Source organism: Ammospiza caudacuta, chromosome 5, assembly GCF_027887145.1.
Source record: "Ammospiza caudacuta isolate bAmmCau1 chromosome 5, bAmmCau1.pri, whole genome shotgun sequence".
In the NCBI taxonomy this organism is placed as follows: Eukaryota; Metazoa; Chordata; class Aves; order Passeriformes; family Passerellidae; genus Ammospiza; species Ammospiza caudacuta.
The window spans coordinates 24,607,872-24,620,973 of NC_080597.1; the positions used below are offsets into that span (position 1 = coordinate 24,607,872).

At 39.3% G+C, this 13,102-nt stretch overlaps 1 protein-coding gene across 2 annotated transcripts in view; it reads left to right on the plus strand.

The window, feature by feature from the left end:
- Nucleotides 1-324: 324 nt before the first annotated feature.
- WASHC4 (WASH complex subunit 4) overlaps nt 325-13,102 on the plus strand; it is a 39,341-nt gene continuing 26,563 nt past the window's right edge. For both annotated transcript variants that reach the window (XM_058806005.1, XM_058806006.1), the window contains exons 1-10: nt 325-425; nt 4,315-4,454; nt 5,449-5,502; nt 5,613-5,678; nt 5,850-5,895; nt 8,124-8,191; nt 10,427-10,509; nt 11,485-11,527; nt 12,037-12,140; nt 12,878-12,998. In XM_058806005.1, coding sequence (XP_058661988.1) covers nt 365-425; nt 4,315-4,454; nt 5,449-5,502; nt 5,613-5,678; nt 5,850-5,895; nt 8,124-8,191; nt 10,427-10,509; nt 11,485-11,527; nt 12,037-12,140; nt 12,878-12,998 — 786 coding nt within the window. In that variant the 5' untranslated portion in view covers nt 325-364. The remainder of the gene's footprint in view (nt 426-4,314; nt 4,455-5,448; nt 5,503-5,612; nt 5,679-5,849; nt 5,896-8,123; nt 8,192-10,426; nt 10,510-11,484; nt 11,528-12,036; nt 12,141-12,877; nt 12,999-13,102) is intronic.

Consider the following 13,102-nt stretch of genomic DNA (forward strand, 5'->3'; position numbering starts at 1 on the left):
CTCCGAGGCCAGCCCTGCCTCACCCAGCCCGACCGGCTCAAGCTGCCGGGAGTCGGAGGAAAGGGGGGACCGAACTCCCCGTCCCGCCGCGGGCATCGGGCCATCGCGGCGCGCCCCGCGGGGCCCACCCTCAGCGCTTTCTCAGCCACGGCACCGCCGCCCGGCGCCGACCCCAGGGCGCGGCGGGCGGACGGAGGGAAGCAGGGAGGGGCGGCGGAGCGGCGCCAGCGCTGTCCCGCCTCCTCCTGCGGAGCCCCGACTCCCCTCCGCCTCCATTTCCCGGCGTGCGGCGCGGGCGCGGGGCAGGAAGTCCCGTGCGCCTGAGTCAGGGGCGGCCGGGCGGCCGCTGCCTGGATCGGCGGCGATGGCGCTGGAGACCCTGTCCCCGGACTGGGAGTTCGACCGCCTCGACGACGGCTCGCAGAGTGAGCACCCGCGGAGGGCGGGCCGGGCGGGGCCGGGCCGGCGGAGTGCGGCGGGAGCCGCCTCGGAGCCACCTCGGAGCGGGGGGAGGCGCGGGCTGAGCAGAGCCTGCTCCCCCTGAACCGCCCCGCTGCATCTCCGCCGGGAACGGAAGGGAGGGGGGGACGGAGGAGGAAGCAGTCGCGGGAGCTGAGCGGGGTCGCTCTCCCCGCCCCGCGGACTCTGCCCCGCGCCCCCGCCCCCAGCCCAGTGCTGGTCCCCCTGCGGCCCGGCCTGCAGTAGTGGGCGGCCGCCGTGACCTTCTTTGCTCTCACTACCTTCTCCGTAGCTGTCGAGGTTGTTTTAGGGTGGGGGGAGTAGCTTTTACAGCCCTTCATCCTTTGCTCCCTCGGGGGAGTCGTCTGCGGTGCCCCCCGTGCGGCGGGGAGGGTTAGGCTGCTTTGTGCCGCCCTGTCTTTTCTCGCACTGACGGGGCTTGTCGTGGGAACGGTGTTTCTTTCCTTCCCGGTCATTTCTTGTGGCTCACAAATTTTTGCAGTGGCTTCCTTGGTTATTCAGAGAAGTCACATCAAGATATGTTGTGAGCAGTTAGTTGTATTCAGCTTTCATTGGTAAAGGCTCTCTGTCACGGGAGGTGGGCGGTCATTTGTAGTTTCACCTTTAAAATAGAATTGAATTAGATCTTCTAAGCGATGCCGAAGTCTTTCACGGTGGATTCGTATGCCCGTCAAAATACACGTTTTATTCAGCCTGTGGAGGTGACCTAGTTTCTAAACAGGGAATTTATATGGTTGTCACACTGTAATACACGCTGTAAATTGAACTGTGCCAAGTTAATTATACCAGGTGTTGCTGTGGAAATATGTCACTCGTGGACCAACTGTTTCACATATAATGTTATCCCAGGGGATGATACTATTTATGTCATGTTCGGATAGTCCGGTTTCAGTGGAAACAGGCTGTCCTGAGCAGAGCTTTTTATCAATTCTCTAGCTGTGGAAAGGAAAATGTAGCTTTTACTCAAAATGCCAGCTCTCCGCTAGTTTGACTAGGACTTGAAATGAAACTCCAAAAAATTTACATGACTTAATATGCCCTGTTATCACCATCTCAAGGGTGAAGAAACAGGCTGATCTTCCATCCAGAGCAGCACACAGTGTTCTAGAGAAAAGCCAAAGAATAATCGTGTGACTTGAAAGGCATTTTTTGTTCTTGTTGTCTACTTTTGCTTTGCATTGCTAACATTTAGCAATTACAACTTTCTCAACTGAGAACATAAGATAAGTCTAGTTTGTAAGATCTCTGTCCTAGATGTGCATGGCTATGACGCTTGCAAATCTTACTGCCAGTGACTTCATTGAATATTGATATTGCTGATTTTGGAAGAAGTTAAGATTGAGGCATCTGCTGCTGAGTTGATCTCTTGCACTGTTCCAACTATAATGCTTTAGTTTTATCACCTGAGGGGAAACTAAATCAAACTTTCTTGTAAACACATTAGACCTTATCAAGCATGTATGCTGCTCTGAAGAAAAGGATGATATTTGCTTTCTATGATTTCATTTTCTTCCTCTGTGTGAGTCAGTTTATTTAGGAAAAATGTTCTGCATCTTAGAAAGCTTCTCTTATCTCCCAGGTAATTTTTTACCTGTGGAACTGCCTATCTCTGGCTAGCTAAGAGCTTCCACTCTCTTGTCTCACTAAGAAAGTGAGAAATTATTCCTGTGTCTTATTTTATAGGTAGCAAATTGATGGCTGTCAATAATTAAGTATTTGGAAGTATTTCATGAGTATACTGTTGCTCAAATCCATCATTTGTCTGCTGGAAGGGTGACAGTCAGTGAATTTCTAGCAGAGTGCTGTTGTGAGATTTTGTTTGAGAAATGCTCAGTGTTTTTGTTTCATAGAAACTGATTTAAACAGCAATGCCAATTTCCTACTCTTGTATGACTTTGAAGTTTTTTCTGTTCTTCCTTTAAAGCCCCAGTGCCTGTCTGGTTTTTTGTTGTCAGTTTGTCTTTTGTGTGAAGGGAGGAGATGTGATGGGGAAAGTACCAGAGCATACCTCTTTAATGTCTCCCCTACTCTGGATTTTGTAGCAGTAAAGCACTGAAGCTGACATGATGGCTGGTTAAAATCCATTCAACGGGGCTGTGGATCTATCAGTGTTTTACTGGTTTGCTGCAGCAGAGCCTGCAGAATATGCACTGGAAAGAACCTGAAGGATGAGATGAACTTGATGGAATAGAATTGTACAATGATACAACTTAAGGGCTACACATCAGTGCTTGGAGTGCTGCTGATGGAGAGTGTTTTACTCACTTCTCCTACATGAAATTCATTCTCCTGATCTTGTCAATGCCTGTGCTCTGTCTAGGCTGCAGGTACTGCTAGGACTGAACGGCGCTAATGCCATTATTGTGGGGGAGTGTTCTGTGCTCCTTGGGTAGGCTTTGCAGTCTGCATGCCTTTATGGTTGGCATTGCTGCTACTTTCAAAGTACTATCTTAAAATTAATTCAGTCTTCACTGCAGTCATTTCTCCTTCTCAGTCTCAACCTCCCTACGCGTAGTCCTTTTCATCTTTTCCTTATCAATTTGTCTTTATTCATTCTTCCTTTTCTGGCTGGTGCAGTTTCTCAGATATTTTTGTTTCTGCAAAAAATGTTTCAATGATGATTGATTCAGCAGTGCTCTCCCACTGAAGTAGAAATCAGCTACCATTTGGCTCAGTTGTTTGCAAAGACAATGACTAAGAGGTTGAACATGCAGAATAAAAGAATATATTATTTTTAACTTCTAGGCAAGTCCACTTGCTGAAATGCAAAAAGGGCACCTATAAAGCTACGTGACAGCTGAATTCTTGTGTAAGAAAAGTTCAGTTGTCCAGTTGACCTTCATTCTCTAACTTTTTTTAGATAATCCTATTTTCAATGAATAGCAGATGATCACAAGCTGTTAGATTTGTTATCTAGTGATGGGAAAGGCGCTTTAGTTTTCACATGAAAAAAGATTGTACTTCCTGAGTGTAGGAGCCTTGAACATTTACTCTGTCGTTCAGATTGTGCAGCTAAGTCAGCAATTATGTATAATTTGGGGAAGAGTGTTAATATGGGAAATAAAAAAGATCAGGATAGAGAGCATGAAACTGTTTTGCACCAATTGCCTTTCGATTTACTTTGCTACTTAAGACCGCTGTTGCTTTTGTTTGACCAGCTGAATGTTAGCCTTTGAACCTGTTTGTCCCTTTGAACCTACTTGCCCCTGACACTAACAGGATAGCTATGCATTTCAATGCCCAGCAGAAGAAAAATTCTGCCTGAGAAGAGTGAATTTGAAAGTGTGAGGAAATTACTAAAAGCCATAAGCTTTCCGTGTAATGGTCAAATAACTCACTGAGAGATACCAGGGAGAAATGGAAAGTGGATTGCTGGAAATTCAACTGCCACTCAGGCTGAAGTGATTAGACCCATTGCCTCAAAGTTCTTATATAATTGCATTTGTACTGGTTCAGCTGATGGGTAGGGTCACCTGCTGTGCTGCAATTTCCACAGTAGTTTCTTTGCTCAGCACCTTATGTGATTATTAAGGTCTTAGTAGTAACAATACACGTACCTTGAAAAAAAATAATTTTCTGCATACTGCTTAGATGTTCGAAACTCTTCAAGTAGTATTTGAATTTCTTTTAAACCAACACTAAGTTATAGGATTGTTTTTAAACAAATAAGAACTTTGCATTAAATCTGCATTTTATTAAAGAAAAATGCCACAGCAAAAAGAAGAATACAGGACTAAAGTTAAATAGCAAGATATTGAATGTTTTTAATAACATTTTTTGAAATTGCAGTTTATTGAATTGTCTGTAAAACTGTATGATGTTATCAATTCTCAGAAATTCATGCTGAAGTGCAGTTGAAGAGCTACGGAAAATTTCTTGAGGAATATACATCTCAGCTGAAAAGAATTGAAGATGCTTTGGATGACTCTGTTGGAGATGTTTGGGACTTCAGTCTTGATCCCATTGCTTTAAAGGTCTTCATATATTTAATATACATTGCATCTGTTACTTTCCTAGTTTGTCCTTTCCTTCAAAACCTCCTAAGTAAAAGCTTGATGCATTTTTGCTCTTAAAATTTTGACTTGTGTCTTTGAGAAAACTATCCAGTACTAGTTTAATTATCAAATAATTAATAAATTGGTGCATATCATATGGGAAGAAGCTTTCACATGATTAGTTTCTAGTCCTATGGTTACTACCTGAAGTTGAATGAATTTCTAATTCTTCATGTGTTGGGAAGGCTGGTTGCAGCAGATGTCTTCCCTGTGACTGTTAGTGTTTTTATCTGGGGGCCTAATGGCCTTGGTGCAGTATTGGCTGTTTTCTTGGTCTCCTCTGTGGAGCATTAGCTTTTCCTCTTCACTGAATTTGCAGACATAATTTAAAAGCACTTTTGTTGCCATATGAAACTTGTCTGTGCTGAAGACGCACTCTCAAGCAGTCATCTGTCTGAATAATTTGAATAAATTATGTATAGTACTGCACAGTACTGCATGTTTATGGATTAGTCAAAATCAGGCTGACTTAAGTACAAATTGCCAGTGCCTGCGCACAGGTGTACTTTCTGCTTCCTGTTTCCAGCATTTGGAATTTAATAATGTTTTAGTTTTCCTGAGCTGTTTTTCTCCTACATATGCCATAATGATTGTGCTTTTGCTTTACAAGTTTTGTAAGTAAATTGTTGAAAATGCTATATAATATACCTTGGTATTTGTCTGTCTGCCTAAAGTGAAAGGAAAGGTATTTCCATATGAACATGAAGAGTGAAGGGCTCCTCCAGTGCAGGCTGGCAGTCAATAAGAGAGCAATTGTGGCTCTCTTATTACTGACCCTATTTGAGATTAAACTGGAGGGAATACTTGCCTAGTTGGATGAATGTATTTTTGACTAATGTTTATTTAAAGTTGTTGATTTTTTGTTTCTGTTTGGTTGTTTTGTGGTTTTTTGTTTGCTTTTTTTTAATTCTAGCTTTTGCCATATGAACAGTCCTCCCTACTGGAGCTCATAAAGACAGAAAACAAGGTAAGCACTTTATGCTTAAAGGGAAAAAAAGTTATTCAACCTCAGTCCAAGCCCTCTAAATGTGAACTTGTTTGTAATCTGTGTGATTTTTTTCCTCATTTTGAGTCTAGGTTCTAAACAAAGTTATTACAGTGTATGCTGCTCTTTGCTGTGAAATCAAGAAGTTAAAATATGAGGTAAATTCAACTGACTTTTATTATTATATATGAAAAGTTTTGCAGTTTGGCATGCTGCTGATATATGCATTTATTTTTAACAATAAAGAAACAAGACATGTCTAAATAATTTTGTAGCTTGATTACATATATCCTATTTATTAAAAACCAAATTTCTGCTTTTGTTGTTAGGCAGAAACTAAATTTTATAATGGCCTCCTGTTTTATGGAGAAGGAGGTAAGTAGCTTCTTTTTCTGTAAACGTGTGTAGTTTTATATTATTGCTTCAGGTTATATTAAATGCTACAATTACTGTAATTTTATTATACAGATATATGCTTTCTCTGTGATGCCACCAAATAGAGAACTTTGAGCCTATAGGGATATATGTTAGTGTCTTGTAGCTATCCTGAGTTAGCTTAAGATAAGGTTTCTCTGTAAAGCCCTGCAGTATGTGTTGTTACACGAACAGGAAATTTTGTTGCAGCCTTGTTTACATGGGAAGTAGGGAGTGTGAGCTCCCTACATAGAGCTTGTCTGCTGTAGCAGCTATTTTGCAAGGTATGGCACTGAAAACATGTTTTTCACATGTAAACACATCCTAAACCAACTTACTTCCTTTTGGAGCTACATTTGACATCGGTTGTAGTTAAACAGTAAATCTGTGATTTAACTGAAGTAAAACAATGAAACCATTAATAAATAACTTGGCCCAAGCCCTGGCCTCTTCACTTATGCAATTGGTATTCCAAGACAAGTTGGAGTATGTTGATATCACCTTCCCTTTCAGTGCAGGTAACTCATACTACATGTTCAGACCATGTCATAAGAGGGGGCCCAAGTCATCATAAGTCAGTTCACAAATGGTGAGACACTGCTGTAGGTGACAGTTTTTTGCCTTGGAGTTAAAACTGGTAACTCCTGAATGACTTGGGGTACTAGTGTGGGAATAAGCACAGATCTTTGTCATACGAGACATCAGAAATATCAGGGAATGTGAAATCTTTGAGCTTGGGGCTGTTTATAATTGTTTTAAGTGCTATATAAGATAACTGTTGTGCTTAAGGAGCATAGAAAAGTGGGGGATTTGTTAGCTTGTTATGTGGGAGGTTTTTTGGGGGGTGTGTGTGTTTGGTTGTTTTCCCTTTTTTCTTAGCAGACTTACGTGTCTTATCAGATATGGTTTTAAATATTTTAGAGTCATATGCTGCCAAAATGGTACTAGGAGATCCTTCAGAATTTTCCATGTCTCTAGTGTGAAAAAACCAGAGTATAGCAGATTATTATATTACAGCAGCAATTTGTTCCTGATGGGTATTGTGCAGAGAATGCTTGGAAATGTCAGGAACTGAGAGGTCAGCCTTCTGAGGATTAAGTAGGAATGCAGTAATTATGTTCCTTATTTCCATATCCCTACTTGTAGCATTTTCTTTGATAACAGCAAGCTTGCTTACTTTAAACAACTGGCAAAGTTACTTGCTCAAGGATGGTTGAAATTTAAACCAATACTATGCTGGCTTTTTCTATCTATGTAAAGAGAACTTTTTGCCCCATCTTGTCATTGCAGTGGCTAGGACTAGTCTAGGAACTTCAGGTAGTGGGGTAGGGTTTTTTGGAACATACACTGAAGAGATTAAAAGTTGCATAAAATGTGGAAATGGGAAGCAAAGCAATGTTTAGTATTCTGTCCCAGAGCTCCATGTTGGAGAAAAATGGAGACTCCTTTAATCTCTGACAGCTGTAAAAGAATATATTGTATGTAGCAAGAAGACCTGCATTTCTTAGGTAAACTTGTAATTTTAAGTGAGCTCTTCTTGCTCAGAGTGACTCAGAAGAAAAATCTCAAGTCTAGAGCATCTATCTGTTGTCGCATTAAAAAGACAGTATTTTGTCAGGTGATGTTCAAACCGCTCCAAATGACTGAAACACTTTGGCATGGCTGATGTAATTATTGTAGTTCTGTGTTCTGTGTCATACAGATAATGCTGTGAAGCTATGGTGGTAAGCCTGTTCTTTTGTGCAGAAGGATATGTAGGAAAAAAAAAATCTTTCTAGTTAATCATGTAGTATATTCTCTCCATAAAAAACATCTGGATGTTTCTTGCAAGATAAATAACTAGTATTTTCATGCAAATTTCTTAAAAATAGAAACATTTACATGAAGTTACATAATACATATGCCCTTAAAGAATTATGGGGTTTATTTTTTTTTCTTTCAGATGAAGAAGACTTTTCCCAGCTTTGTATCTAATTTATAAACCATGTAGTTTTTAATGAAAAAGAAACTCCAAAAATAAGTCCACCTTAGCAAAGCAAAATTAGGAGGTTTTGAGGCTCCATCAATACACTTATAATAGTGCACTCTACTAGTATGACAAATAAATGGCTTGGAGGGCAAGATTCAGTGTTAGTTTAACAGGTACAACACAGGCTTTAGAAACTGTTGACAAATGTTTCTCTTTTAAGCCACAGATTCCAGCATGGTGGAGGGAGATTGCCAAATACAGATGGGAAGATTTGTTTCTTTCTTGCAGGTAGAGTATGTTTTGATTGTTTGACAGCAATATAATCTTAATTTTACTTGCAAAATGCCATATTTTACAGTCTGCCATATCCCGTTTGCATTTTGCTGAAAGGCATAGCAGTCATCTGATATGTTGCTATGTTTTGCCTGCAGACCAGCTGATGTATCACACATTGTTTGGGGATTTTTTTATACTTCTCTCTGGAAGTCTAATGAGAGAAGGAATTAGAAATTACTTTAAAATACTTCAGTAGGAGAAGATAAATTGAGGTTGCTTTCATCCGTAGTTAAAGATAACTGAGTTTAGTTAGCAAGTTCTGGTGTTTATTGAACATTGGAAATGGGTTGATTGTTTTATATATTTGGTTTTTTTTTAGCTGGTAGAAAAAAACAAAATCAAAGTATGTACCTGAAAAAAATTGCTTATGTTTCCTTCAAACATTTTTGGAAGATCACTCCTTTCAATGAAAACAGGATCTGTTTTTATTCTGAGGAATACCTGTGCTCTTGGGATTCAGTCTATTGTGGAGTTTTTTGTCCTTAGTATAACTTAAGCAACTGTCTCATTCCCAAAAATGTTTCTATTTTTATGCAATATTGCTTGTAAGGAGTAGATGTGGTGAAGTAGAGAATATAGAGGAAGCTTCCAGAATATTTAAATAAATTCTGGTTGACCAAGGGTTAAAATTTATGTTCTGATTCTGCAGCATGACACTAATCATTGTCGTGACAAGACAAATGCTGTGTAGGAAGTAATTTCTCAACTTCCTTTACTATGCTGAAGTGCAGTGAATTGTTAGGATCACTCATGTTTTCTTTCTCATTTTCCAACCTCTTTGTCTTACCAGCTTTGTAGGTTTCATCCTTCATTCTCTGTTTTGCTTATGAAGTTTGTTCTTTTTCAGCAGTTGGATTGTCCTAAATCTGTTCAGTGTTCTACGTCCCTAGATTAGGAAATGCTGTTCTGGTCAGTGTTATAAGCATATCCCCAGGGGTGGTGTGAAAATATGAAGTTAACAAAAAGGTGAAAAGTTGCTTTCATAGAGCTAATCACCATGTATTGGTTTCTTGGCTCTTCTGGGCTTTCTGGATTAGCTAGATGCAGTAGCCTCAAATTTGCTAGGTCAGAAAGTTTTTTTAAAGCATTATCAAAATAATGCTCTGAAATATTAGTTTATTACAGTCTTTTTTGTATTATGTAGCTGCTAATATACATGTGCTGTTGAACTGGACTTCTTTCCAGAAATTTTAAAATGGCAGCTAATGCTGCCTCCCCAGGAAACATGATCTCATCTGTCTATTAATTCATTCTTCTGTTGGCTTATTTCAGCTGCACTTGTTAGAGCAGTACAATTTTAAGAAGTAATGTTTTGTGAAAACTGGTGACTAATAGAAGGCAGAAGCCCAAATAGGATCTATTTTTGATGGAGAGGAAGACAGAATTCAGCTGTTAGCTAGTCTCCTGGCTGGCTGACTGTTCATCCAGTGTGAGCTGTCTGCTATAAAGCCATCTACATGCAGACTGGCTAGACTCATCACACACTGACATTTCCCTGATGGGATTTGTAAGGTAAATTAATGAGCAGATATTACTGCAGTTAAGGGAAACTCATATTAATTTATCCTGTTGTTCAAGGAATGCCATGTTAAAATCCATTGTAGAAATTAAGATGCTTCTTTACATAGTCAGAGTTGACATGTTCTTACTCATTTTGTGTTACATAACCAAGCCTAAGTTCTGCCTTCTTCAGGCAAACCTTTCAAAGACATTGACTTTCTTTGTTTTAAAGCAATATTCTCTGGCTTATCACTCTTACAGTAAGAGCTCCTATGGTAATTTCTAATTTGAATTTGGCTATTACCAGCATCCAGAGTGTGACTCTTGAATCTAGTGGGGAAAAAGCACAACCTCTGCTGGATTTTGTCCCTGAAAGTACTTGGGATCTGTTGTCAAGTCACTTGTTGCTGTCTTTGATAAATTGAACCAATACTATAAAGGGTCAGAGTTGTACTGGAAGCTTGTGTTTGGTAGTTTCTTAGCTTAGTCCCAGATCCTTTTTCAGAGCTGTTAGTAGGATATTTTCCATCCTGCTGTAAATCTGTCCACTGACTTGGGTTAGGGATGTAGTTGGAGCTTTGGCTGCCTATTCTGTAGTGTATGTTCAGGGGTTTTTTTTGTGTAATGACAACTTGTCTATGAGGAGGATCTATACATTTATATGCATTTTGTTTTCTTGTATTTCAGGAGCTGTCTTGCTTTGTTACCCGATGTTATGAAGTGGTGGTGAATGTAGTGCATCAGCTGGCTGTTCTGTATACCAGCAACAAGTAATTATTTTCTAAAATGCTGTATTGTTACTATGTAGAGTTAAATGTTTAAAACATTAATGTTCTGTTTAAGGCATAGTCATTTTTGGAATATTGTTGTCTAGAGATAGAGTGCTTTGCTGTGTAAGTTTCATAAACAGTTATGGAAATGGTTTTGTTTTGCTTTCAGAAAAGATAAGTGCTTGTATATAGTGAGATGCAAGGATGTTAGTGTTTGTCATTTTTAGTCTTTATATTTGAGAAATATTGCTGATTTTTTTATCCTTGCTCTGTTTGAGAGGCTCCTCCTGTTTCTTGATACATAGCTTAAAAATCAAATCACTTCTACAGTCTAATTTGAAAATGTAAATCTTGGCATATATTTTTCACAGAACAGCCATGGTTTTAACATCTGAAGTTTAGCTTGGTAAGGGATGTTTGGTTTAGCTCCTTTGAAAACTGTGAGGAAGGTTTAGTTCTGAACAGGATTGTTGGAGTTAGCTTTGAATACCTCTGCAGGACTCTCAATTGTTTCCCCATCCCCCAATAGGATAGCATCATTCTTCTCAGTTTTATTTGTTGCTTTTATTTTTGACTTATACCACAGCACAAGGCAGACTTCCTGTGTGGTGTTGGATGTGTCGCTTGGTCATGGCTTGAGTAGATACAAAGTGGTTTTATTTTCTGGGTGTGTAAAGGCTATTCACATAACTAAAGTGGGAATTGCTGACACACCTGTGCATTGAATACACTTGGTTGTTTCAACCAGTCACATGCTGTCTCTTTAAAAATAAAGTTTTAAATTTGATCAGAGCATACAGATTTCAAACAGTATATACTTTTCATCAGGTTTTGATGTTCTTTTGTTTCCTGAAGTTACTGTGTTAATGAAGAAAAATGTACCCAGAACACAGAGAACACACCATGATACAGAACTGATAAATGTGATCTGTTCTAAGGATTAAAAAGGCATTAAAATACTGATTTTATTTACAGGAATGCACCTAAAATTATAGAGACATCTGGAGTTCATTTTCAGGTGGGAATGATTTGGAACCCTTTTGCTTATGTGAATATATATAGCTCTTGATTAATCCTGAGAAAGACAGCATGAAAGTGACTTTAGAGAACGGCTTTCAATTTAAAGGTTTTATTTTATTAATCAGCTTTTTCTGACCTTTGTATGGGAAGGCCTGGTGTCTCCATGTCTGTCATATTCTAGATATCTTAACAACAAAGTGTTTGCATGCTCCTTTATTGCAATGTGTGCCTTGGCATATAGACTATTTAAAAAATTGCGTCTTCAGTGTCAAGATAGATCAAGGAATTTAATTTGTGTGCAGACATCCCTTTAATATTTCTTGTGTCACTACAAGTCAAATCTTAAAGCTGCTAAGCCACAATTTCTCCTGTTTAACTCTCTAACTGATATCTTGTTGGCTGAAAATGCATTGAAAGGAACTGAAATTTTATGTGCCTCATATGACTGCAGTAAACTTTCTAATAATTACAGTCCTTTTCTTTCTTTTTTTTTCCCTTCACGAACAGGCAATGTATGAGCATCTAGGAGAGTTGCTCACAATCTTGATAACTCTGGATGAAATAATTGACAATCATGCCACACTGAAAGATCACTGGACCATGTATAAGAGGTGTGTCTCCGATGTGAAAAATACTTCCACAAATTAAGCCATAAAAGTATATGCATCTGTCTGTGTTCCAAGAAAGTCAGTGTGGGAACATGGATTTTGGTAGTCTCTCCAGAAATTTGTGGAAGAGCAGGGCTAAGCTCCCACAGTGTCCTTCTAAAGGCACCAGTAAATATTTTGTCTGTTTGAGTATGAGTGTTGCATTTTCAGTGCAGGGTAGGCATCTTGGCAAATAACGTAATAGTTGGTGGGATTTCAAGAATATTCAGTAAGAAATTTAGTTGTGTAAAGAACTGAGCTAAGACTATCCCTGTCCATACTGATCATGGGAATGGGCATAGAGCTTTAAAAAGGGATGGTACCTTAAGTAAAAGCTGAAGAGTCAGCAATTATAAAGGTGGCTGAATTAGTGGAATATTAACTCTGTCCTTGAAAACCCAAGTAGTTACTCAAATGCAAATTGTTTATACAGTCTGAGTGTATTTTGGGGGGTTTTTTGGCTTTTTGGTTGATTGGTTGGTTTTTTTATTTGTTGGTTTGATTTTTGTGTGGGGGTTTTTTGTTTGTTTGGTTTGGTTTGGTTTTTGTTTGTTTTTGTGGTTTTTCTTTTATTTTGGGGTTGCTGCTAAGGGCAGGAGGGGCGAATTAAAACGTCTTATCAAAATAGTGCAGGATATGATAAAACTGTGACTATGTTTTAAGTGTGCTGCATGTGTGTGTTCCACATCTACCCCTCACAGGCTGCTAAAATCTGTCCATCATAACCCTTCTAAGTTTGGGATTCAAGAAGATAAGCTAAAGCCATTTGAAAAACTGCTGTTAAAACTGGAATCCCAGTTACTTGATGGAATGATATTTCAGGTAATGAACTTCATATTCCCCAGTATGATAAAGGAAGCTTACATGAAAGCAAGACTCTTTTCAGAATGGTTAGTTTGTTTGTATTTTGGTTTTGTTCCAGTCAC